The sequence below is a fragment of the Leptosomus discolor genome, chromosome 8 (genome assembly GCF_034619465.1).
Source record: "Leptosomus discolor isolate bLepDis1 chromosome 8, bLepDis1.hap2, whole genome shotgun sequence".
NCBI classification, from domain to species: Eukaryota; Metazoa; Chordata; class Aves; order Leptosomiformes; family Leptosomidae; genus Leptosomus; species Leptosomus discolor.
The window spans coordinates 27,372,411-27,399,919 of NC_141398.1; the positions used below are offsets into that span (position 1 = coordinate 27,372,411).

Consider the following 27,509-nt stretch of genomic DNA (forward strand, 5'->3'; position numbering starts at 1 on the left):
GACACAGTCAGCTCTGCCAGACCCAAAGCCCCCGTAAATCGGCACTGCTGAGCAGTGATGCCCTGCCCACCACAGAGGATTCCTGCTGCCTTTGCGAGCCAAGGGGCATGGCGGGCTGTGCCAGGTTTGAAGGGCATACTGCCAGCTGCAGCCTCTTTTGCTGGCCCAGGCATTGCTGCTAGGTCACTGGTGTTGGCAATGAGTCTGTTTTGGGGGTCAAGAGGCTGCTTTGCACTGTCCCAAGTTGGGCTGCAGGGACTGACCCCATGCACAGTGTGGGGTGTTTTAGGAGAGCTCCAAAAGCACATCTTCCCCTTTTCTTTCCTCTGGCAGCAATCCCACGCGCCCGCCGTCAGCCTAAGCTAAGATCTTGGGGGGGGGGGGCTCGAACTGTGCCAAAACGCTGAGGCTGGCACCCACAGGGCTCTTACATGGGAGCAGAGGTGGGATAGGGGACGGGATGGGAGGCTTCCCCCAGTGCCAGGGGCAGGTGCTGGTCAGAGGGTGGTTGTGTGGGGGTGGATCAGAGAGTGAGGTGGGAGGTTGCTCGAGGCATGGCCGAGGCCCAAGATGTCCTCTGGCAGCGTAAGGCAATACCCAGAGGTGGTGAGGAGAAGGCAGCGATTACAGGGCAGATGCACAGCGAGGGATGGCGCCCGGTAAGAGGAGGGCTGGGAAGGGAGGGCGCAGAGGGTGGGAGGCAGTCGGATGGATGGCCCTGCCGAGAAGGACCGGGAAAGCAGGCAGGAGGAGGGACGTGGGCATGGTGACTAAAATTCTTGTAAAAGGGGGTGGAGAAAGGAAAGGGAGGGACAAGAAGAGGGAAAAAAAAAAACCTGCATGTCAAGTCTGAGGAAATGCTGTGGGAACTACAGCCAGGCGCTCTTTTTTTTAATTATTTTTTTCTCTCTTCTTCTTCTTCTTCTCTCTTCTCCCCTCGTAGCTGAGAGGAAGGAAAGGAAGAAGGAGAAGTAGCTAGGTCAAATGTGCCTCGCTCTGCTGCCGGGGTGTGGGGGCTTGGCTGGAAAGATCTAGTTTCTCTTCGGTGGCAGGAAAAGGAGCCACAAGAGGAGGCAGAGACGAACACCCAGCCATGCCCGTCCCGTCAGGCTGCTGGCTCCTTCTCCTTTGCCTCGCTGCCACTGGCAAACAGGTAAGGCTGCGCTGCCAGGGCTGTGCCGGAGCAGGGGGAAGGCGGGTATTATATCTCACCCGGGGAGGTTTGTTTCTTGGCCTGTTGCTCAGAGGAGGTGGCGAAGTCGAAGCCGGTGGCATCTTGCAGCACCGGCGCTGGCAGAGCGGGGTTTAGCAGAACAGCTTCGCCTGCCTTTTTTTCCTTCTGGTTGGTTGGTGTTGGGGTTTTGGTTTTTGTTGTTGTTTTTTTTTTTTTCCCCTGCAATTCACCCTGTCTCACAAGCTTCTCTCACTTCTTTAAAATCAAAATAGTCCAAACCCAAAGCTACAAAGGAAGCCAGAAGATTTGCAGGGAAAACAGCCTGCTCCTGCCCAGGGCAGGGTGTGAGAAACCAGAAAATATTTGCAGTGAGGTTGTTGAGGGATATAATTTGCATGTAGAGTAAAAATAAGGCAGACTCCACCCTACCAAACAGATTTATTCAAGAGAGCATGAGCACACTCGTCCCTCAGATTTTGGGATGAGCGTGTATGGTCTTCACAGCCCAGCTACAACTTTTCAGCTGCCCCGGCGGGGGGTGTGTGTGTGGTCCCACTCAGGCTCTGACGCCTCCCGCCATCCCAAATGTAGGTAACCCCTGAGCGGCCCCAGGAGGTGGGACAGCCTTGTGACCCCAGGGCCACAAGTGGAAGGAAGACTGAGGCCCGGGCCACCTAGGTGACTCGCTTGGAGGTTCACGTGCTGCTCACGGCAGAGCTGGGAACCAAACCCCAATCCCAGGTCACCCTTTCCTCTCAAGGGGAAAGATCTGAGTGAGGTTTGGCTCTGCGGTTGTTTGCAAACAGAGCGTGCTCTTTTTGCAGCTTCGTGCAATGCCAGGTGGCTAATGGTCAGCGTGTCTTACGGTTGGGATCAGTGTAGGCTATTCTCTACAGCCAGCTCTTGCTGAGCCTTGTGAATGGCAAGTTTCCTACAGTGGTTTAAATCTGCAGAATCCTGCTTTGCTTTTTCTAGTTATACAGCTTAAAAACAATTCCTCTCCCTTCGGGTCATGTACACCCTTCTAGACAGGCTGTTTGCAAATCCTATGCTACAGGCATTTTATTTCCTCCATTAATCAGTGTTTGGCAGCCTTGCTACCATTTCTGTTTCTTTAATTTGAACATCCAGTATTTCTTTGTGTGTCATTATCCTTGATTAGTTATGTGATTTTAAGTGCTTCCCTCAACATAGTGCTGTAACCAGGCCATGGCTGGTTTCCCTGAGAGCAAGGTGCAGCTTCAAGGAAAAAAGATAAAAAAACCAAACCAAAACACAAAACCCTCTGCTATCTACAGCTTACAATTTAATGTCTGACCACATAGTGCTTTCCTCTGGATCCCTGGTCCTAAATATATTGCCTAAAACCACACAGGCCTTTTTTCCCCTCTAAAACATATGTTTCATTCTGTCCACCCTTGCTCCTTAGGCTTCTCTTAAATTGCTACTTTCCAGGTGTCCTCATATGTATATGAACGAGCTGGCCTATTTCAGAAGTGATTTTTACATCATAGTTTTCAGGTGGTTTGTCCTGTTCCTCAGCATCCTCTGTGTCTGTCTTTTTTTTTTTTTCCTGCCCTGGTGTTCAGGACTATGATCAATGCAGCATGATGAGCAGACCTCAATGTTCTTCATACCTTTGCTTCAGGTCACTGAACCATTACGTATTTGCTTCCTTCTGGAGCCATTTGGGTTTGGGGCAGTTATTTCCTTTGGACTCTTCTCATTGATTAGAACCTGCCCCACTCTTGACCAAATCTTGGAAATTCAGATTTCCATGCCACAGCTCCTAGCATGTTTCACATACCCTGATGTAGGAGCCAGGAGGAGCTGAAGGAGCTCCTCATTATTTCTTACCTCTCATTTCATGGCCTTTCAGAAGATGCGAAACAGGGAACTTGTATTTATTTGTGGCTGCTGTGTAAAGTCTTTCCACTGCGTTCAACACGTGCTTAATTCTGAGTCTGTAAGTGGTTGCACAGCATGCAACTTTCCATATCCAATGCTTTGGACAAGTAGCAGTAAAAAATAGGAGGGGGCTTCAGGAAAGTTGTAGTGTAAGTTTACAGAGGATAAGCCATACTTTGTCAAAGAGCCCATTAATCTAATGTCCTGTCTGCAACAGAACCTGCAGGTCAAGAATATGAAAGCAAGGCAAGCCTGGAGAGGTGCTGCTCCCAGCCAGCCTTACAGGTTCTCCTTTGTTTGACTGATTTGAACAGCGGTTTCTTAGAAGAATGCCATTTTCTGATGGAAAAAATTGTGAGAATAAGTGTGGTAGGGCTGAAGTTTGTTTGATGCGCTTGTGTTAGTTTAGAGTCGATAACATGGTGGGGTAGTGGTAGGGCAGTGATATTTGCAGTGTATTTCCTTTGAAGAATGAGAAACGCTTGGAAATGTAAGTTAACGAGTACTCGTAATTCTTCTGAGAATAGACATGATTATCGTCATCATTTTCAACAAAGAGGAAACTGAAAGAGCGAATTCGTAACTTGCTCTAGGTCACACACCAAGCGTGGAGCAGAACTGCTGGGAGCAGAGCTCAGCCCTCCTTGTCTTGTGCTTCAGCCACAAGATGATCTTTCCAAGTGATTCGTCTTGGGTGCCTGTCAGAGGACATGGTATTTTGCTTTCTGAGGCATGATCTGCTCAGCTTCTTTGTACAGAATAGTCACATCCCTTTCCTTGCTTAACACTGGTGAAGAGCATAAATGTTTCTATCAGATGGGAGTTAGAGCCTGTGAGAACATTCATTTGCAAATACAGTTGCCTGGTTTAACACCAAGGGGTCTTCTTCCCTTGTGTGGCAATGGGATGGGTTCTTCCTCTACTCCCTAATATTTACTTTATAGGGAAAGCTTTCTCTGCAAGCATCTGGAATTCTTTGTAATATAGAAGACTTTTGGCCAAAATACAGATTATCTTTTAACTTCCTAAATGACACAGCCCTTATGATGAGAGGGGAAGAAAGAGCACAGAAGTGTCTGTGCTGTGTCATATCATGGGCTCTCCTGGTCCAGTATTCCTCCTCTGATCAGGGCCAAAGGAATCACTCAGTAGAGCAAAATCTAAACTCCTGGGTTTATTCTGTTGTTAGCAGCATGGGGTTCAATGTCACTGTAATTCGATTACTTCACCTGTCAAAATGCAGAACCATTCATGCGAGGGACATTGGAAAGTTTTTCATTGCTTTGCAGTTTCCCCCAGAACATGTGAAAAATCTTGCAGCATCTCATATAAAAGGAATATAATGCATATAAAACTGAACTGATCCACAACATAAGAAACCTCTGTTGTTTCTCTTTTCATGTTAAGCATCATCTTCTTGATGTAATTTCTTCTTTCCCACAAATGGGACCAAACCAAACCTTCACCACATTTCACAAGTCAGTAGAATTCAGAGCTTATCAGCCATCTGGAGGGTATGACCAATGTAATTTATGCCACAGGGCTTTCTTCATACTGTGCCGGTAGAAAAAAAAATGTAGGTCAAGCAGAGAGATTAACTTTGGCCCTAAGGATCTGTTTCTATTGCCTGTAACTGTCATCCCAAGCCCCTTCAAGCTCAGAAGAGAGGGACGTAATTTGACTGCTCTGCAGACGGTAAAAGGGATGTGTGCATAACTACAGCACAGAAAATCACAAAAGCCTCAAAGTGGTGCCCTCTGGCATTTATACCTTAATGCAATTTAGAGGGATCATATTTGAGTGAGTCACTTTGCTACATTTAGCCACTCGTCCCTTGGAGTTCAAGAGGTGTAAGGCCCTGCTGTACTAGGTACACGCGTAGACACAACAAAAAGGTAATCCCTGTTGCAAGGCAGTCCTCCTGCTCCTCCCTGCCAACTTATTCTCTGTATGACTGGGTCTCCAGGAGGTGTTTGTGGTGACTAGAGCCAGGAGGCTTCCTGCCACTGTGTGCTGTGACTGCAGAATCCAGACCTCCTTCCATCCCATGCCCCATGCTGCAAGGAGCTGCTCTGCAGTGAAAAGGTGCGGGACACCTGGGAAGAGGTGGTTGCTTCAGGTGCTGGTTTAGCTTACTGGAGATGGGCAGCGGGCAGAAGAGGGAAATGGAGATGGCTGGTTCATTCCGAACTCAGCTGCAACCATGCTTCTTGCACAGGCTGCCCCCTTCCTTTCAATGGAAACTCATCTTGCCAGGCGGCGCTGGCTTCTGCTGCAGCTGCTCACCCTCTGGTTCAAGTGCACATTGGTTGGTGTTGCCTGCCCGGAGAAGCAGCTGCTCTAAGAAAGGTTCATTATTACCGACGGAAAGCACAAAGGCAAATATTTGTGTGTTATAAATGCAACACGAAAATTAAGTGCTATTTAACCAGGTTGCACTATGGACTTGGGTAGGCTTCAGTCCGTACAACACAATAGCCTGCCTGCAAGAACTTGCCCCTTTTTATGACTTAGTCTTCTTTGAAAGTGGTCCAAAGTTCATGTAGGAGAAGAGAGATTGTTGTCAGACCTCCACGAGCAGCAATGGCTGAAAGTTGTGTGATGGGCTGCAGCAGGGAATCCTGCTCAGCAGGCTGCGCTGGCACCCAGGGCAGTCTGCTGTTGTCTCTGCTCGTGGCAGCAGGGTTTGGCGTGATGCTTCATCTCTAGGGAAATGCAAGTTTCCTGATTTTCCTTTGTTCGTGTGTCACCTCAATCATATTTGTGATGTGGTGCCTCACAGGGGGCTCAGCACCGCACCAGAGGAGCAACGCTGACTTAGACTTAGCACTCCAGGACATCCTGGGTTTTGTCCCATACCTATGCAGCCACCTTGGCTGCTCTTCACAGTGCTTCCCATGGTTATGTTTTTTGTTTGCCTTTTCAGGGCGTGAGTTCTCTGGGCTGAGGGCTTGGCTTTCTTTTGGTGTTTGTACAGCGCTTAGGATGTCGTGACTGCAAACAAAGCCAAAGAGTCATTAATCACTGCAGGATAGAGCCCCATCCATTTCCCACTGAAGTCATGGGGAGGTCTGCCTGCACCCAGGAGGGCCCAGGAAAGGAGCGGATATGTCCCACCAGCCAGCTGCTGCCATGCAAGGTGTAGCATCCGACCCTCACCCTTATTCTCAGGGTTCTCTTCTGCCCATGACCCCACCAGCATCGCCGCTGGAGGCAAAGGCACGTTCCACTCCCTGCTTGGCCAAATGTATTCATGGTGGCTCCCCACCTCTTCCCCACAATGTCCCCAAAGGAGAGGCTGGAGCAGGGTCTGCGGCAGAGAATGGCAGTGCAGCAGGCAGGCAGAGAGCTGAGACCCAGAGCCACCACTCGGCTCTGCAGAACCCACTGGCTGCTTCCCTCTTAAAGTCTAGATAAAAAAGACTAGGAAAGGCTGTGTTTGGTAAGAGCCAAGCTGGCTGGTTTAATCCACCCTGCAAGAGCCAATTAGCCAAGGAGGGAAAAAAAAAATGAGGTCATTCACCCTCACCACTTTGTGGCTACTCCAAAAGAAAAAAAACTATATAGGATCTGTTCAAGAATGACAAAGAACAACATTTGTGACTGCAGATGAGCACAGAATATATTTAGTCAGTGGTCAAAGTGGAAGGAAAAGAAAAAAAAATCTTGTATGGAAAAAAAATACTGTGAAGTTTTGTTAGGCAACCCATTAATCTGGAATACAGATAGGGAAAAATGTGCTACTAGGTTCATATGAAGTCCTAAAATTTGCTTATGTAGCACGCAAGGGAATCTATTTTGAGCATGTTATTTTGCCACAGTGAATAGTTTTGCCTTATGAGCATCATGTTCTTCGGTAACTTTTCATTGTTCAGTAGCAAGGATGAGATGATTCCTTGAATCTGCTTTCACAGAAACAAAAATTGTCCCCTGAAATACCACATGTAGTAAAACAGGCTGCTTATGGAAACGAGCCAAAGCCCGTTCAGTTCAGGGAGGAATATTTCCACTGGCTTGACTGGCCCATGGTCCCCAGCAGAGCTGGTTCCTTGTGGTGACACCTGAAGTGTAAATGAACCAATTCTTAGCCTAGTACTGAGTCCTTTAATAAAGGCAGCAATTCCCTCATATGGAGAAGCTGCAGATCCGATCATGCAATTCTTGCTGTAACTCACACCAAGGCAGAACCAAGGTCTGTGGGCATTAGGTGCATCCCCTCATATGGCCATCATCCAAAGTAAGGGCTACAGCCCTACCACTACCCTTCATAATTCTGCCTGCAGAATATTCAGCATTTGTTCCATGTGCAATGTTAAAATCCAGGAGAAGGAAGCCAAAGCAGAGCACCAGGTGGTGAAAGCAGGCTTCCCCTATTCTCTACAAGCTTTCTCATTCTCCCCAGCAGCTCAGCTAGGATTGCAGAGTCTTGCCTCATGCTATAAAAGATTCATATGTTATATTCCACTCTGGTGGTATGCTGGAAGGAAAAGGTACATAAACATACAGGTATTGAAGCACTGTCCCCATTGAACTCCTAATTTGGCATCCAGAAACAGCCCAGCCCAAGAAATCTCTCACAGTTGTTTCTTCATTAAGACTTGATTTCATTTGATGAAGCATAGAAAAATAATCTGCTGAACTAAAATGTGTGCTCCCCATAAATGATTTTGTCTGTGTGCCTGCTTTATTTTTATTTTAATTAAGCATGAATGGGTGTAGGGTTACTCATGGCGAGTCATTGAGACTGTACTGGGAGCAGTGAGACTGCTAAGCTTTCCTATGGAGCGCTGCTGTTGCACTTGTTTAATCTAGAAGAGATTTGCCTTTGCGGGCCTTTTCACAAGCCTCGGTGTTAGCTTTGGTAATGTCATTATTCTGCAGTTTTTATTTCTGCTTGTTATGGACTGTTGTCTTGCTGTCACACCTTTTTGTTAAATATTGTGGTTTGGTTAGCTTTTGGGCTTTTACTTTCTGATTCATTTTTAAAATATTCTACCTAGTAGCTATTAGTCTTTGAATTGCTATGGCAGTGAGGACACATAAGTTAAAGCATGAGGTTTTGCACCAAAGTGCAGGCAATGTGCAGACGCTACCGACCACCCAGTTGACAAAAACATTAGGTCCACCCTTCTGGTTGTTGTATAAAGATGACTTTTTCTCTGAATGACAAATGCTGTGCACGTGACGGAGAGTTTTCAGTCCACAGAAGAAAGCTGGCTCATTCACAGGTTTGGTTGGTAGCTGTTTCAGCCCTGCCATCTATCACCTTCACCATCTCCCATCTGATATACCTGAGGTTCCTGTCTGCGTTACCCCCGCTGCCCTGCTGCAAGAGTGGTCAGCGCAGCACTTCTCACTCACATAGTCTGCTGGCTAGAAATAACTCCGGTGGGTTTAAGATTGATGAATGGTCCTTCCCATTGGTGGAGCAGCACCAGTTACTCAGGAGTTTGCTTTTTGCTGCGTGCTAAAACAGAGGGGCAAGGGGAATAGTCAGGATGGAGCTTCTACTGCTGTTTGCCCACTGCCTGGCTGCAAGTTACAGTTTTCTCTTGACCTCTTTATTATCGTGTTTATCCCTCATGTTCTTTCTGGCCTCTTTAGGTATTCAGGCTCTAGCAGGGTTTCAAGGACCTATTTTTAAGAGTGAAATAATATTTAGTTTTTAGCTGTTGCCATTTCCCGGCTATATTTTACCACGTGGTGGTAGTTCTGTGATGTGGTTTACTGGTCACTGGAAAGTTGACATCACCAAAAGCATTTCATTCACATTTTAAGATTTTCATGTTGAATTACAGACCTGCAAGCAAATAACTGGAATTGCAAAGCTGTGACTTGTGTGCTGCTTTGATTGAATTTTTATCAGCAAAGACAACTGTTCCTATGAAGGAACCTGCATTGCACCTATGAAGGAACAGTTGCATTCAGTGTCCCTGTGATTATGATTAATCCTTTAACATAAGACTCCTCTTTCCACTTATAAACTCACAATTGTAAAAATTTCTGGAGTAGTTCACTGTGCACGTTACTACTATGCGCCTCAATAGAGTGCCTGGGAGCACCAGCCACGGAGCAGTGCCCATCAAGAGCCAGATTCTATTTTTATTCTCAAATAACTTTTTAGGCAAGCCTCTGAAACTGGCAACAAGCTGAAGAAATCTGGGTTTTGCTTAGTGATACTGCTGACTCAAGTCAGGTAGGAAGCTGGAAGGCTGTGGGCACACAATCAATACCTGTGAAAGGAGAGGGAGTGGCTCATATTTGAAGAAGAAAAAGCAGCAGACAATTGCAGAGGCTGTTCTAGCTGAATACCAGGATGCTGTGCTTGCAGGGGCTATTTCAGATCAGGAAATGTTTGTCAAAGCCCCTCTTGATGAAGGCAAATAAAGCCCAAAATCCACAAAAATATTATAGTTCTACAGCAGGCAAGTCTAAGGATCTTGAAAACTCAGGCTCCAAAGTATAAAGAACAAGTGGTGTGCAAGGCAGGACAGACACTAGTTGTCTCTGCCATAGGTACTTTCATTCTGTAATACTAAATGGAGAAAAAAAATGTGCTTTGCTCAGTAAAATGATGACATATAACTTGAATACTCTCCAGAAACAACTATACTGAGCAAGAAGGTGTCATCTTAAGATAGTTACTCCTTGACGTGTCCCTTTACATCTCAATTTTTGCAAAACTAGGATTATCGCTAATGAGCAATCCTCATTGAGGTCTCAGGTTCTTGTTCAGCAGTGACATGGGAAAAAGACTGTGGAAACCCCCGAGCTTGTTCTTCCAGATTTTTTCTTTTAAAGGAAAGAGGCCCATGAAACACTATCTTCTCTGAAATGTCTATCTGAGCGAGAAAGTAATTTTAGCATCCATGACACACAGCTTCTGCTGCCATCCGATTGCTCAGCGGCACCAAGAATAAATATTTCCTTCAGCCTGAGGACAGGAATCTGAATACTGCTGGTTCCCCCTTCAGAAGCACCTGTGTGTGTGTTTTTTCAAGGTCTGAGTAACACAGTGGTGCTTTGTAGCTCTGAGTCACCAAAGCTCTCCGACCCTACTAGCACAAGCACACTCTTGCTTAGATTCTTTTCCAAGAAAGAGGCAAAAAAAAAAAAGAAAAAAAAAAAAAAAGCTGAAAAGGGTGCCTGCAGCTGGACACCAAAATGCAGTCCTCCTGCAAACCTTGACACGAGCATGCCTGTTTTTCCAAAGAAGTCAATAGTGCTACTCATGTGTTTGTTGAAGGTAAGCACGTGTTGGCGTGCTTTACTGAACTGGATCCACCAAGCCCAGAGGAGGTTTGTCTTTCTTCCCCTGGACTCCCCCTGACAGATATACTTGTTCTGAGGTAATGTTAATTGAATGGGAAAGCTGAATGGCTTTTTAGGAACTGGTGCAAATCTGTGCACTTTGCACACTTTTTAAGTGACGAATTAAATTTACACAGGATATCTAGAGCTCTTTGAAGCATTCATTAGCATGTGGTGGTGGGATTTAATGTGCAGATTCGTCAATAGCGAGACCATTAAAGGAATGATCATGCTGGATTTTGTCTTGTTTAATCACTTTCAAGGTGGTTGACACCTTTTTATTCATTCATCACGGCCCCTTCTCTCTCTAAATAAGAACTTGGTGATGTCCAAATCACTCTGACCCACAGGCCAGTACCGGATGAGAGGAAGGATGTTCCAGGGGTTATGGGGTGAACTTGAGACTTGGGAGACTTGGTTTGGTTTCCTGTCACCTCCGTAAAGGCAGCTGGCCTCTGGGTGCGAGTTCCTCATCTGTGAAATGAATTGCACTTCCCTGTCTCGGAAGGACGCTGTGGCGGGAATGTGCTGGTGATGGCGAAGCATCAGATCATCATGCTGCCAGCAGCACGGGTACTTCTCAGCCCCCAATGAAAGCTGACACACAGATTGATGATGAGACACACATGGTCCCCTGGCAGAGGCTTCAACGAGGGATAACCCAACTTCAACAGGGCGATGTTAGCAAAAGGGCCCAAATTTGGCTCCCACCCTAAGAAAACCCCATGTTGCTGTTGTTTCCCTTCCTGTCCTCTTTCCCCACAGCTTGCATGCTCGGCAGGTCCAGCCAGTCCATACCAGGCCAAAATCACTTGCCTTTGTGAGGAGGCTGGGCTCATGTGGGGGTTAGCACATGGACGCTGAGAGCCTTGTCTTTACACCCTTGAGCATAAATCAAAGGAGGGAATATTGCAGCTGTGTGAATGCACTGGCTTGTGTGAAAAGGGGAAGGACACAGTCACAGAAGAGATTACTTATTGACATAGAGTGTAGATTTATGCAGCCGCCGCTGTGAGTTATCCTGTAACAATAGCCCTCTGTATACAGTAAAGCTCGCAGATATGGAACGATTTCCAAAAGGTGGCCAAGCAATTAGCCTGCTCCCCCAGCCTCAGTGCCAAGGGATTGCTGCTTCACCTCGGACGGAGTTGTGATTCTCAGAAATTATTCCAGACCCTTTGGCTGAATGCTCTTTAGCAGATTTGCATACCCTTCCTTAAAAAGGATGACTTTGCCCTTGTTTGACACTTCAGTAATTTTTTAATCTTTTCTTCTAAAGAGGAACTATCAAACTGGAGCAAACAAGGAAGAACAGGACATTCTGTGACAAAAAGCGAGTGACTGGACCTGTTATTGGTCTCATCACTTTTGTTGCCTTTTTGGATGGCTGGGAATAGGGAATCTGTCACTCAAGAGACCTCCTCTCTGCTGCTGAGTCCTGCAACGTTGCCTTAACCTCATGCTGGCCAGCTTAGTGTTTTAGCAGACACCGCCTGAAAAGGAGCTCCTTCAATTACAGGAGTGCTTTCAGTGTTTCCCCTGGGACACTGAGCAGTGTCCCTGTTCAGCTGCCAGCCTGGCCCGGCTTTCCATTTCCTAGATCACCTTTTGCCTCGCCAACACTCATTGTTATCCTGTGCCCCTCTTGGGAGGTCCTGTGCAAACACGAAATGCAAAGTTTCTTCCAAAAAACCCGTAATCTAATCACGAGAAAGGTACTGCTAGTGAATGCAAAGAAAGAGACAAAGAAACAATGACACAACAGAAGATTTCTTGCAAGGTTAGACTCTTAATTTGACCTGGGATTGTTGTAATGATAAAAACATGGCTATAAGTTGTTTATAACTGGCAAAAATATAGAAACCCAAGACCTCTGACTTGAAGTATTTATTCTGTTCCAGACACAGCTAGCACAGTTTTGATAAACACAAGTCAGGCACCAACTCATGGCTCAAACTCCAAGCCAAAAGGTGGAGTTTTAAAGAAAAATTTAAACCTTTCTGGTCATCTTTGAATTACAAGACCCTTCCCAGCATTAGAAGAGGACAAAGTGCTTAGGGAAAAGTATTTGCTATTTAAAGAGATTGCTATTGCTGAAACTAGAAAAGGAGAAAAGAGGAGAAGTAAAGACTTGGAGAAAACAAGGGGAGAATGCTAAGAGGAGGAATGGAAACCAGTATCAGTAGGCACAGGGCTGTTATATGCTATTAGATGGCAAAAATTCCCTTCAACCAGCAACAGAAGCTTTATTGCAGCTTTCTCTAAGTAAAGGAGATTTTAATAACTGTATCAAATAATGAAGGTTTCCTTGCTATGGGCCAGATTTTGAATCATCTTAGCTATTGCAAGATCAACAACTGGTTGTAAGGTGTTGAGTTTGCCTGGAGGGCTGCTGCTGGAAGACTCCTGGGCAGTGAAAGCAGGGTCAGCGAGGGGCTGGGCATGGTGCTTGGCTGGGCAGGATCCCCAGCACAAGCCGTGCCCCGAAGCCTGACCGAGAGAGCTGCGTGTGCTGGGCTGCAGGTAGGACCACTGTGTGTACGGGCAGCTGAGAGCAGGGAGGGGATGCGAAGGCCCCTAAGAGCTAGAGGCAACACTGCTACCCACTTTGCAGATGCCCCCTGATGTAAGAGTTTCAGGTAGTTGGGGCAGGGGGGTGGTTTGTGTCGGTTTGGTTTGGTTTTTTGAGGAGTAAAAAGCTGTTGGCTCAAATGTATCACCTCTCTACGTGGCTGCCTCAGTTCCATGAGACCATTTCTGCAGGACACCGTGGGAGCCATGAAAAGCTGTAAACTTGAAGACCAGTATTTTCTGGAGCTAGCCAGGAGCATTGTGTATCCCAGTGGGAAGCTAGGAACTTCTTCTTTTTCAGGAGTATAAATCATTCACCTTACTTGTTTGCTTAATGCTATACTTTAAAACTGTCAGTTGCCCGGGTCTTGGTCCGAGGTCATATCTGTGGGAGAGACTAGAGAAGTATGTCTATGCCAATTTTTTCTTTACAATTGTTTTAAAGTCATAGATTTCAAATAGAGTACTGTAAGAAAAGGTTATATAGCAGGCCAAAAGTTCATGACAAATTGCAAGATTGTTATTTATTTATTTATTATCTGGCCATATTACAAGTCTCTGTGTGTACAGCATCAAGTACATATTCTTAGCGTGCCCACAAAGCGCCTTTGAAGTCATAAATGTTGGGTAATTTTTACTGCTTAGCTATCCAAAATGCTATACAGAAGAAAAGTTTTCCGCCCCTCTGCCAGCACTGTGACTAGGTAGGTCTGAAGCTCTCCAGGTGTATTGGTTCTCATGTCCTTTCTCTCCTTCTCCGTTCCAGTTGTCACTACAAATCACTCCGCCGTGTGAAAGCGAACAACACTATGAATACTCTGGACAGTGCTGCACAAAGTGCGAGCCAGGTATGTGAGCTCTGGGCTGTACCTGCTTCATAACTGAAAAGCTCATTAGAAACAGCTCTGTGGGTTAGTAAGGCAGATTGCTCTTGTGACCCTGTTAAATCTGGCACGTACCCAAGCAGGTGCATGACTTCAGGCTTACGAGTGCCTTCTAGTGCAGGAGTGCTGACCTCAGTAAAAGCCATAGCAGTTATTTTGTTGGGGTAGCACTTAAGCACTGCAGGAGACAGAAAGCAGCTTGATTAGCAAGGCTGTAAGCTTCACGGGTGTTTCAGTGCCACACTCGGTGGGGGCCGGACTGAGGAAGTGGAAAGGTGGCAGGAAGAAATAATTGTCCACCGCAGTACAGCAGTGTTAGCCCAACTTGTTACTTTCCCTAAGCTCCTTAGACAGCTGGAGCACAACTTGCAAATGATCTACTTGTCCTTCTGTCATTCACAGGAAAGCATATGTCTGCTAGATGCACTGGTACTTCTGATAGTGTGTGCAAGCCATGTGGCCCAAACGAGTACATGGATGTCTGGAATGAAGAAGATAAATGCTTACTACATAAAATATGTGATCAAGGTGAGCTGTTCATACTGAAGAACCTTTTAATCCAAATTAGTTAAGCACAACAATGGGAAAGTGGATATAGGGAAGTTGCTTTGTTCAGGTACCCAACACTGGAGGCTGGGCTTGCGAAGAGCCTCACAGAGAGGGAGGTCCCCAGACAGCGGAAATTCTGTGCTGTGCTGAGCACTCTGACTGGTCTCCATGCAGCTGATAACCGTTATCTTCACTGGGGCCATTCACTCCTGTGAGCTGGATATTAAAGGTTGTCCTTTGGCCCAGCATACTGGGCATTCACTTCCCTTAACATGTTTGTCTCACCCTTGCAAAAGCTCTGTTTATGTTCTACTGCAGCTACAAGGAAAAGTACTGCTCAGGAGTGCAATCAGTGACAAGCGCCGTGCTCATCAAGGGTCTCCCATGCTTCCTGAAAGATGACACTTCCTCTAATGTGAATGGGTTTTCATCTGACATTCGAGCAAAGTGAATAGGTAGAACAGGAGATTCATAAACCTGAGGCTTATTATCACAGAGATTTTTGCTCCCATCTGCTTTTTCTTTTAGGTAAAGCTTTGAGAGAAGTGAACCCAGGGAACAGCACGTTCCAACGGCAATGTGCTTGTACGATGGGCTACCATTGGAATGAAGACTGTGACTGCTGTCAGCGAAATACCATATGTGCTCCAGGATTCGGAGTCAAGAATCCTGGTAAGATACAGAAAGGGGCTGTACCAAGTGAATTGGCCAGCTCAGGCCTTCAGGATGAGGCCAGCATCATGTGGGTTGTGATATTAGAGAGGATACTTTAGACTCTCAGATGACTGTCAACAGAAGGTGCATATCTGAGTTACCATTACTACTACATATAGCCCTCCTGGACTATTTGCATTTTGAAGGTTTCTACCTCTGTAGTTTAAATAGTACTTTGGATCAAGTGGCTTTTGCAAGGTATCACGTAGACATGACGATAGTCACAAGGTGTTCAGTGCATTTCTAATGTTTACTGAGGTGTCTGATTGTGAGTCACTAAGTCCATTATTCAGAGAAAGCAGTCCATTGGGGACTGTTCCTGAGGTATGATTTGAAATCAGTTTTTGTCCAATGACTTTGCCATTTTAAGTTAAAAGTGATTAACAACTTTCAGGTAGTGCAAGTATTCTGTTTTAGATTACTTATAACACAAAGATTTATTACGGACTTTTAAATTAGTCTTAAGTCTATTGAAAACAAAATGCAGGGGTTTTGTGGGTGGAAAATAGAGACAGTCAAGCTGAGCTGTAATGAACTCTGGGAACAGCTGTGCCAAGCATGAGAAACCCCCAAAAAGCTGCACATCAGGGCACGGGGCAATCCCAAGCAAAAATACAGGCTGGGCAATGTGTGAATTTGGAATAGTCCTGCAGAGAAGAACTTGGGGGTGCTGGTGGATGAAAAACTGAACATGCCCTGGCAATGTGTACTTGCAACCCAGAAAGCCAATTGCATCCTGGGCTACATCAAAAGAAGCGTGACCAGTAGGTCGAGGGAGGTGATTCTGCTCCTCTACTCTGCTCTGGTGAGACCCCACCTGCAGTGCTGCATCCAGCTCTGGGCCCCCCAGTGTAAGAAAGACATGGACCTGCTTGAGCAGATCCAGAGGAGGGTCATGAAGATGTTCAGGGGGCTGGAGCACCTCGTCTGTAAGAACAGGCTGAGAGAGTTGGGGTTGTTTAGCCTGGAGAAGAGAAGGTTCTGGGGAGACCTTATAGCGGCCTTCCAGTACTTAAAGGGGGCCTACAGGAAAGGTGGGGAGGGACTCTGTCAGGGAGGGTAGTGATAGGATGAGGGGTAACGGTTTCAAACTAAAAAAGGAGAGATTGAGATTAGATATAAGGAAAAAATTCTTCACTGTGAGGGTGGTGAGGCACTGGCACAGGTTGCCCAGAGCAGCTGTGGCTGCCCCCTCCCTGGCAGTGTTCAAGGCCAGGCTGGATGTGGCTTGGAGCAACCTGGTCTAGTGGGAGATGTCCCTGCCCATGGCAGGGGGAGTGGAACTAGATGATCTTTAAGGTCCTTTCCAACCAAAACCATTCTATGGTTCTGTGAAATGCTGCATGGGCCTGGAGCACAGTGGTGCAATTTTTTCTCCAGTCTAGCAAATCCTGATACAGCATTTTGTTTACTGTGGCTTCATAGAAGTGGCAATACCAGTTAGCATCATAATTGGTGGCATGTCATCGACACATGGAAGTTAATGGAAAGGGAAGGATATAATAGCTGTGTGTTATTTTGCAATAACTGCAAATGGCTCTTGGTCATTTCTCATTTTGATCATGTAGAGAAGTGCTCAGGTGAGACTAACATGCTCGCTTTCTGCTCACACATGACTGTCATTGCTGCTCTAACATTATCTAAGATCTTTCTCTCTTCAGGGAAGCTTTCAGGGGGGGGTGGGGGGGTGGGGAACATAGTCATCTTCCCCTCACCTGAAAGGAATGCACAGAAACTCAGCCATGAAGTTTTTCTTCCTTTACTACACACAGTGCAACAAGACAAGGACACAATGTGTATGCCATGTCCCAGAGGCTACTTCTCAAAGGTTGCTTCATCCACTGACGAGTGTAAATCCTGGACCAAGTAAGTCCCTGTATCTTGTAAACAAGGACCATGACAGACAGAAGACAGGGAGAAGCTTGGGAGAAAGCATTTTTCAGTGGGGTGTTTCATGCTGTCCTCAGAGCACACAGAGCATCTCTCTTGGCTGTGTAGCAAAAAAAGGCATTTTCACACTGAAGCTTGAATTCTCCTTGGAGTGTGCAAGAGACAGCAGTAACAACAGAACTGCTGAGCTGACACAGCTGAAAATAAAGAAGGTGTCTGAGGTTCTTAAGGGTGGAGAACTGCAGGAGAAATGCACGTTATAACAGAAAGTATTAGTCTGCATGAGTGTAGGAGCCACAACAAGCTGCTTCTTGGAGAACCTAGCCTCTTTGTCTTTCTTTTTTAGCTGCGCAGCTCTAGGAATGGCAGAAATCATGCCTGGGACTGACAAGTCAGATGCAGTTTGCGCAGAACGGAAGATGCCTGAGCCATCGGAAGAAGGTATCTGTCCTTGTACAGATTATCTGTTAGAAAGCAGCAGGGAGGAGGAGGGATGTGTTTACTAAGGTTTTTGGATGGCTTAACTCCATTCCCATTGTGGGTCACTCTAGGGGGAGCAGCTGTAGACCAAGACCACGCACCTGGAAAATCCCAACTTTAAAGATTACTTTAAGCCTGGCAGCTCTAGGGCCCATGTCCACCTCTAAGCAGAGCTTTACACCTCCCACTGAAACTGCATGGCAAGCAGCATTGCTGTTATACCCATGACCTCCATCACATTTACAGCTCTTTCATTTTTTCAGCCTGCTGATTTCCATACACAGATTATGTGTATAAAGGCTAGCAGCTTCTCTCCAAGCTTATTTTACAGCAATGGATATGGTCTCAACTGAATGGAGCTCTCCCTTCTTGCCCACCACCCATTTCCTTCTCTGGTGTGGATATGGTACCAGGGAGGCTGCTTGCCTGGCACGCAGTGATCCTTCATAACATGAGATAAAGGGCAAATTTTACCAGCTGAATTCTATAGTCTCCACAAGAGACATGTATGTTCTCCATCCCCTGAGGGAGTGCAAGCACAGCCCATGGGCTACTGACAGCTTGCAAGGGGACTTTCAGAGGAGCATGACTGGATCACGCCTCTCTGAGACACCACGACTGTTTTTTACGGAAATGGCTCGGTACCAGGTACCTTCAGTAAGACTGCTTGTCACAGAACTGCATGAGGGCTAGAGCTGTTGTCCTTATTATAGAAACTGAAAATAAAATAGGAAGAAAAAAACCCCTCTCCTGTAAAAAGCAGGTAAAATGAGCAAGGATTGTTATATTGCCGAGTACAAGCTGCATGTTGATGGCACTATCTTTTTTACATCCTGCAGGAACAAACAGGATCTTGTACGTGTTGATTGTCATCTTGGTTTTTGTGGCACTAATTGGCATTGTCATCTTCATTGTATACTACAAGAATAAGGGAAAAAAGCTGACAGGTATGTGATAGCTAACAGTATTCATGAATGTGACAACTGCATGGTACTCTGTGCACTCTGATTTCATGCGTAACCAGTGGGTTAAGAAACTCGGGAGTTATTTTGGAAGTTCTGTCCCTATATCTGTTCATATCAACATGCTTTAACTAGTGCAAACCTGGGCTTCAAATTCCTTTCCTTTAGGCAGGCAGCATATTTCATTTATGCATAATGCATATTGCTTGGTATCACCCTGCAGCCCTCACCGTGGGGTGAGCACCCTTGGGGTGGATGCAACTGCTGTGTGGATGAAAGAGGCTGGTGCTGGGGGCTTTTATAGCGGCATGGCTGCTCTGCAGCATGAGGCACAGCAGTCCCCTTGGCCAAAGGGAAGCAGGGAAAGACTTACGGGGCTTTCACCACCTCCTTCCTCCTGCTTTCCCTCGTCCCCTGAAACCTACATCTGAACAGGTTAAAATTTGGACTTCAAGACAAAGGCCTGATAAGTAGTTGAAAACATGATGGAGGCAATGTTTTTAGCTGAAGGCCAAAGTCCTGGTGGGGAATGGAAGAAATACTAAAAGGAAATAGAATAAACAGTAAAAGTAGAAAAATAGAAAAACTCTAGCAAAGGCATACTGGACAAGAATGTAGTGCTGAATATATTATCAATATAATGGAAATACCTTCAAGAGTTACTCAACTCTGTGTTAAGCCCCAGATCTCCTTAGTTAAGGACGCACCCCTATTGTTCTGTTCACCTTTTATTTTCTCACCCTAAACATGGAAAGCTTTTCCTAGTGTAGTTTTTCCATCATTTCCTTTCCCAGTCCCTAGCAATTTATGAAATGTTTTGGGAGCAGTGGAAGGCAAGGCAGCAATCCTCTCTTGTAGAGTGTATTTCAGCCTGTGTTTTAGAAACAGGCTGCCTCTGCCACACTAAACACGGGTTGTGCTAAATCTGGAATTCCTGGGATGGGCTGGAGGAAATGGTGACTTTCCTTGCAAACCAAATACTTACGATGCAAAGCAGGTTAGGGGGGTATGTTCTTTATTTGAAATTGCTGTTGCCCTGCTGCTCTGCAGTGACAATTCTTCATTGCATGGTAAATCCTGCTAACTGGAGCCCCAGAGACTTGCAGGCTCAGGAAGAAGCTCTGCCTGCTTGGTGGGGGCACTGGTGGTAAATATGCAGACTCAACATCAGAGGAACAAAGTCATTGCTGGGAATTGGCAGTGGCTACATAGCTGATCTATCTTCAGACATACAAAACCAGCATGAGCTTCAAATGCACAGGAGACCTGAGCCCTACAAATCGCCAGAAAGTCTAAACAGAAAACAAGAATTGCTAACTCTAATCATGACAGTCTTTACCGTTTTAAGCATTGTTGGACTTAAAGCTTTTGTTTGGGAGATACTCCAATTAAGTGACTGTCCCAATTAAGTACACCTCGATTAAGAGGAATATGCTGTATTTGAGCCTGCCATCCCATAGTTTCAGTGGCTTACTCTCTTCTCTCCAGGCTACTCACTCCTGTCTGAGAATGGCCTTTGGGCCATCCATGTGACTTCTCTTGAAATAGACTATACGGCTGCAAGCGGGTCGGTATTGGGCCAGTCATAGCTTGGTGTGACATATGACCAGGAAAGAAACCCCATTTGATGTGGAACACAGTTTAACCGTGGTCTATTTTAGGAGCTTGGAAACATTTGTTCCACAGAAATATATCCCTGTTCCAGTTACAATGAATCCTCAGCTAGACCGACACGGGGACACTTGAATAGTCAGTAAAAACAGTCTCGCTGGTTTTTAGTTAATATGATATTGTGGATTGTGAATGACTGTGGGTATTTAGGTCTGTGGCTAACTTCAGTGCCTGCTATATGTTACAGCTACTCTTTTTGTTTTCCCTGCAGCAGATCTACAGAATTGGGCTAACGAAGTGTGTAGCCAAATAAAAGGAACAAAGGTAAAGTCAAAGATGCTAGCATTTTCTTTTTGTTTTATTTTCCTCATGGCATTCCTGACACCCCTCCTGAAGTAGACTCCACGTTAATGTTTGGCTAGAAAACAAGTTTTGAGTTCCTTAAAAAATGCTTGCAGCTTTGGCTTCTTCAGTCTGGTTTTCTGTAAATGTGAGGCACATGACATTACCATTCTCAAATAGTTTCTGAACCTGCTGTCTGGTTTCAAACAGTTTTAACACTGGTAAAAGTCTTTGTGATGATTAAATATTTATGAGGAGAAAGTTAAACATGAGCCCACCAGTTGCTGAACACCTGAGACTCTGCTTAGGAGAGAGCCTGTCTAAATCCTAAAAGCAGGAAAAACTTTCAGTTGAGTTGGCAGCTTTTTACATACCAGAGTCCTCACAGGGAAGAAACCTGGATTTGAGGCAATGCCAAGAATGCCAGACATGCAAGGCATTAAGCACAGAGTCATCAGCTAAAGAAACTGGCTGTGAGATTCCTTAATTCTAGTGCTTGCCGAAATCCTTCTTGCCCATTTGGATGTGAAAACAGCAAGACCTTACAAGAGGTTTTGCTCTGAAAGAACACCAGATCCCATGCTGGAAACACTCAGATGGGTGCACAGGTTCAAGCTTGTGTGCCCTGCCTGCTTCACACCGTGGATGTGGACTAAGGTGTCCTGGGTGCACGCTGTCCCCACCACCCCATCTAGGAGCTCTGTCTAGCATAGCTGTTGAAAAACTCAAATTCCATTGCTACAAAAAAATCCATACCAAACAAACCCACATTTTGAGCAGCCAGTTCCTCTTCTGTCTCAGAAGTGTTCCTGCAACCTCCTGCATTGGCAGGTGCTGAGATCCTCCGGGACAGAGGAGTGAATCAACAGCAATTAGTGGCCAGCAGCATTTACACTCTCTCTTCTATCCTGAAAGATCTGAACAGACGGTAGAAATGAAAGGTATCAGTTCCCAAATACCCATCTTTACAGCACAACTTGCACGAACTGAAGGGAATCCTTGAAATATTTCCCAACCCTTTTTTATGGAGCTGCAACCAAAAAATATAGCTTTGTGTTGACAAGTACTGGCAACGTGACATCATGGGCCTTTGCATTTGCTGTCCTAACATTTTTCAGGTTAAAGCAACCTTGGCCATGTGACTTCTTTTTTTTTCTAGCTTGTTTTGGGCCCTGTGAATCAACCCAATGTCTTTCTTTGATCATTACTCATAATAAAGATTCTGCTCCTAGTAAGGCCTTCACAGATCAACAGACCTTCAGAGACATCAGGGGTTTCCAAACCCTTATAAACAGTTAGGTAGTCTTACTGATGGTCCATAAGGAAAGCAGAATCCAGTGACTCTTCTGGATTTATCAACTCTTAAGTGATTTATTAACTCTTAAGAACTAGGAATAGTTGTCTCCCAAAATTAAATGTTATTCCCCCTGCCCCAACCACCAGATTATTTTCTGAATACTCACTGGGCTCAGCATCACCAGTCGCAGTTCCACAGCAGAACAGAAATACACCTCAAGACTCAAATATGGTGGTGCTGCTTAACCTCAGCAGCTCCACACCAAAGAACTGAGATCTGCCTGTTCCATTGTCTAGAAAATAATGTTCTGCTGATCTATTTATTAAACACATTTTTATTTTGAATTTATTTCAGGAGCCTCCCCGAGATGCATTTGTTACAGTGAACATCACAAATGCTGCTGTCCCCGAGACCTCTGAAGGCACGTGTCTCCTGGACCCCACTGGCTCTCCTGCCCCTGGAAACTCATGCTGCACCAGCGGCCACGCTCCTTGCAGGAACAGAAGCCCTGGCACAGCACTGTGTGAGGTGGGAGGGAGCCTCCAAGAGTTTTCTGTGGTAACTGAGACTGATGATGACCATTACCCACCAGTTCCCACAGAAGATGAATACATGGATAAGGATCTCAACACCGTTGATTATTTATCTTTACTGAGTCGGACTGCCAGCAAAACCATGTCATCGTTTTCAGAACCGATGGAGGCAGGGGAGAACGACAGCTTGAATCGGTACTTTTCAGCGATTGGGAGCACAGAGGACATATCACTGTCTCAAGGTTCTCACTCACCCTCCAACACAGATGGGGCACGCACTGCCATGGACAAACTTCTTCAGAAATCGTGCCAACATGCCCACAGTTGCCTGAAGGAAACGGGCAACAAAGACACAGATCGTTTTGCAACAAACTATGACTCAGAGAAGGTCTGTGTGAGGTGTGGCATTTCATACAGGGAATCTCCCAGAAAGTGGAGCAAACCCTGTTGTGCTGTGGCTGACAGTGCCTCCACCTCCCCAGAAACTGGATCCTATGCACAGTGCACTTGTGGCTTGAATTTTCTCTCTGCTGGTCAGAGCACTCTAGCAAGTGATCATGGTATGGAAGATGCACATTCGGATAGTACCAACATGAAGTACCAGAACACAAACAGAAGCCCTTCAGGGACAAACAGTAGCACTTCAGACCTCCCTCCAGCATCTGGTAAGCCCGTTAGGTTTGACCTGTGCACAGTCGTATAGGATTAGTGTCTGTGCTAGCTCAGTATTTTTCAGAGGGTCTGATCAAGGAGAAGGGGAGAAGAATAAAATGATGCCTTTTCACTTACATGCCCTGCAGCTAATCTGAAAAACAAAACAGAAATAGTAAGGCCATTTGGTTTGTAGTGAATGCTGCAAATAGTATGAGCACTGTGAGCGACCATTGTCCTGCCCTGAACTAACCAGCAATGCAGAATCCATCTTCTGGCCGTCACTGCAGGGGCCAGGCAATTCTGTTACTGAAGTATTTTGGTGACAGCAGATGCATGTATTGGAGAAAACATAGGGGGAGGAGAGTATTGAGACCTAGAGGCTGAGTCAAGAAAGGATGCCTAATGCTCAGATAGATGATTTTCCATTCAACAGTCTACACACACATTTTTGCAATTAGGTTTAAGTCCAGTTACATTTATATGGCAGTCAGTGAAACTCCAGCTGGAGTTGTAACTTGGTGGCCATGACTGGGTCTAAGGGATGATGTCCAATTTTCTGCTTTTAACTCTTTATCTTTGTTTCAATTTTCTAGGATATAAGCATTCACCTAAAAATAATTTAATACAGACATTGTTCCTCCGTACACAGGTTCTCTGTCTCCTAAACAACTCTGAAACACTGTTGCCAATTTAATAATTGACTATCAATTTAATAACTGAGTCAATATATCAAAATTGTCAAATGAAAGTGGGTTAAAAAAATCACTGAAGCAAAACTAGCAGAAGGGAAGTTATGAGCCTTTTCTGGATGAAACCTTCCTCCCTCAGACTTTTTTTCAGTGTAAAAGTCTGCAATCTGCCCGTCATGTGTTATTAGTCATTTTAGATTATAACCTCTTAAAGTCAGATGCTCTATTTTTATTTATGTTGATGCACTGCTAAGCGTAATGAGATCTTAGTTTTGACTGGGACATCTAAGTATTACTGTAATACACACAGCAGTCAAAAGCCGTTGCCCTTCTTTAAAACTGTGTCATACCTTAAAGTTTGTTATGGAGACATACTTGTCAGTCTGCCAAAGCCAAAAAACAACACTTTTGAAGGCCCTTCCTCTCTCAACATGCATGCCATGTGAGAATCTGAAAGTGTGTAGTGTTCATCTTTCTAAGAGCAGATCCTCTCTATGCTGCTTCAGTTTCCTGAAATCCTGACCAGTTTCACTGCCTGGTCTGTACAAAAATTCAGCAGTAGTAAAGAGAACACAGATTATCTTTTTTTGTTGTTGTTGGAAGGTGACTCTGAGGTACAACTGAAAGTCTAGTTGTATTTGGCACTTCAGAAGTACTGCTTTTCTTTCTAAATCTGACATGAAGAGGAAGAGAAAATATTAAGGAACAACAGGGCAAACAGGAGAGCTTGGATTCAAGCAACATGCTAGAAACTGCCATCTTAGATCTGCAGCATAATTGTTTATTTAATTGTGTCTGTGCCTACAGGTATCTACATGCTATAGTGCCATCTGGTGAAACCTGAGCACAGAGACTGTGTTCCTAATTTTCTATTTTTTAGACACAACTAAGGTACTCAGAAGGTACTGACTGAGCTGTGGGCAGTATGAGAGTGTGGGTTAGTTAATCTGTAGGTAATGTGGCTTGCTGGCAGAGGTGTTTTTCTGTCCGCAGAATGGCCGTGGCCTGCTGGCACCACCTCGTTGCACAAGGAGTGGGACAGGGCTTAGCCATAGCTTCCACATTGAAGCACCCCAGCCACACTGGGGCTGCACGTGAAGCTGCAACAGCATCGATCATTTTGCTGGGCCTTGTGAAACACCCAGACGGAAGAGACATGCATGCAAAACAACTTTCTGTAAAGCTTCTCAAAGCAACTGAAGCCATGAGGCTTTGCACACAGTCATGCTAGGACAGAATGGTACAAAAGAGGGTAGATGAGAAAATAGGAAGAAAAAGGCCATAGATAATTCCATGAAGTTTTGGGTTTAGTTCCCTGACATTCAAAATTACAACAGAAATTGCAAACTCTGTCCACCCTGTGAAACAACCCTAGAGGACCAAAGTAAACCTTTGTACAGGTGGCACTTACAGGGGTCACCACCAGAGACAGAGGTAAGCCTTCAAGCACTCGTGTCAAACCCCTCAAGCCTGGAGGCAGTCAGGACAGGAAGTGTCGGTTCATCATCACCTCAAGTCATGTGTAGGGCTACAGCATAAAGCATGAGTGAGGAAGACTTAGGTAACTCACAAATAGGAATAGTTTTGCAGAGCCTTCCACTTCCAGATTCCCACCCAGCCCAGTTCAGCAGAGACAGTTGTACCACCTAGAGGCCATTAGATGGCTCAGAGAAAACTAATCACCTGCACTGTTCCAGTTCTTAGTGAATAATCGCCACAAAAATTAATCTGTCATTGTAATTGATATCATCAGGTAGTCTGAAGAGATCAAAAGGCTGAAATGTTGCAGAAAATGATGCCTTCCCTTATCCTTTGAAGGTGTCCCTTATAATTTCCACATTGGAAGCACATCGCTTAGTGCGGTCCAGGAAGCTGTTGTGTCCATTTTCTGTGCTTTTGGGCCTGAAATATCCTTTTTTTCAGCACGGTGTCTTCGGAAAGCAGTGAAGATTTGCCAGACACATTCAACTAAACATTGTAAACATGTTAACCTGCCTTTTTTTTTTTTTTCTCCCTCCCCACTGTCACATATATTTCTAAATTCTTGATCTCATATTGAGCACTGGAAAACTTTTCTGCAGTACCTTTTGCAAGTGACGGGCAATCTGTATAAAGGCAAACAGTTATTTTTGTATTCCCATTATGCCTAACAGTTTTGTTGATGGCAAACAGCTGAACAGAATCAAACACAGGAGAAGCAACTGACAGGGAAAAAAAATCCCAGAGAGAAAACTCTTATTGACACCTCGTGTTAATCAACAACTCTTGGAAGGAAAGCAAAGAGCTAGCAATGCAGTGGTTTAGCTAAAATAAATAGGATTGCTTGAGGGGGCTATTAGAGAGATGCTCAAGTGCTACCCAGACCTGGTTATGAGATGGCAGAGGTCCTAACTCAGCACAGCTGGAGCCCAGTGTCCGTTGCTGATGTGCAATCATCACCCATGGCCACTAGAAAAACAGCATTCATTTATCTGGGCTGGGCCATGCTTAGCTGCAATGAAAAATGGGAATATCTTAAGTGTTGAGGAACACAATGAGGAAAGGCACAAAATGTCTCAAAGGTGTCAGATCAGTCTGCAAGTAATGATTAAGTGAAGCACAGCAGGAAAAACATTTCTTAGGAAGAATGTTGAGAGGCTAGGAAGACTTTTTTTTAACTTGGTTACTTCGGTTTGTTTATTTTTCAAACTTTAACAAGTGTGTTAGTTTGTTGTTGAAAGTTTTCTCTCAGTTATTTTCTTTCTGCTTTGAGGGAAGTTTATTAACTCCCAGAGCCTGGTCCTTCTGTCACTTGAGTCAGCGACCCAGTCCTTGAATGGCAGAAAGATTGAATTTATACTGAAAAATCTTTAACCGCAGGCAAACTGACTGAAACTGTAACTCCATTAGGTTGCTATGACTCTCTCTCTTCACTGGAGTCAGCCTCTATCCAGGTAAATCCCTGAGTGCACTAGGTGAGTATCAGAGTGTACCTACATGGAGGATCAGGACAATATAAGATAATTGCATAAGCTCCATGTCATTTGGACACTGTGTGACTGTATGCTCTGACATTAAGTCTTTCAGTATTTACTCAATATGCCTGCTACCTAGCCCGCATAGTAGGACTGATTGTTTACCAAAGGGGAAAGAACTACAATGTGATGCCTGCGACTCAAAACCCCCTCATAATTAGAAATAATAACTATTTCCTCACAAATCATGGTCAGAGGCAGCTGTGCATTTGGACACAGCTTGTGCATCGGGCAGCATGGGGAGCATGAGATCGTCGTGCTCTCTCTTGCTTCCCAGAGCACAATTGAGAGAGAAAATGTTTCCAGGCCTTCCAGACAGGCTCCCTGTGGATGACAGGCTTCATCCTGAGGAGGCAAAAATGGAAATAATGAAAAGGTCCAGTGGAAGGCATTGATTTATAAGATCATCCTCGTGTCACGGGGGGAAAAAAAATGGAACAAGAGTAAAGCCACCACAGCGGATTAAGTTCACTCCATAAAGCATCCATCTCGTGAGGGGAAAATATTAATCACGTGTGTCTTCTTTTCTCCTCCCTCCTTCCCCAGGAAATGTAACTGGAAACAGCAACTCCACCTTTATCTCAAGTGGACAAGTAATGAATTTCAAGGGTGACATCATTGTTGTCTACCTTAGCCAAAACTCCCAGGAGGGGGCAGCGGCCTCAGGGCCGAGCGAGGAGAACGTGGGCAGCCCCGTGCAGGAGGAAAACCTCAGCCGCTGCGAGACTTTTGCCGGCAACGCCCAGCACTACAAGGAGAAGTGTGCCGAGCTGCAGGGCGGCTGCCCGGCGCCGGCGAGCGGGGGGCCACGGTGGCCCGCCAGACCCCTGGCCCAGGAGCGGGGCCCACCCTGCCACAGCCAGGCCTCGCAACCCGTGCAGGAGGAGGGCAAGCTGGGACACTTTTCAGAGAAAGTGTTGAACTGA

General features: G+C 45.5%; 1 protein-coding gene across 1 annotated transcript; it reads left to right on the forward strand.

Annotated features, from left to right (window-relative positions):
* The first annotated feature begins 1,093 nt into the window (after positions 1-1,093).
* TNFRSF11A (TNF receptor superfamily member 11a) lies at positions 1,094-27,509 on the forward strand. Its single transcript, XM_086469424.1, has 10 exons — positions 1,094-1,153; positions 13,731-13,812; positions 14,251-14,376; positions 14,926-15,069; positions 16,884-16,977; positions 17,348-17,442; positions 18,321-18,428; positions 20,326-20,378; positions 22,048-22,891; positions 27,130-27,509. The coding sequence occupies exons 1-10, from the start codon at positions 1,094-1,096 to the stop codon at positions 27,507-27,509; spliced, it is 1,986 nt and encodes a 661-aa protein (XP_086325550.1).

Coding starts and splice junctions, on each gene's coding strand:
- TNFRSF11A (XM_086469424.1), top strand. CDS start 1,094: ATGCCCGTCCCGTCAGGCTGCTGGCTCCTTCTCCTTTGCCTCGCTGCC. Junction 13,813..14,250: donor CTGCACAAAGTGCGAGCCAG/GTATGTGAGCTC, acceptor TGTCATTCACAG/GAAAGCATATGTCTGCTAGA. Junction 18,429..20,325: donor TAAGGGAAAAAAGCTGACAG/GTATGTGATAGC, acceptor TTTTCCCTGCAG/CAGATCTACAGAATTGGGCT.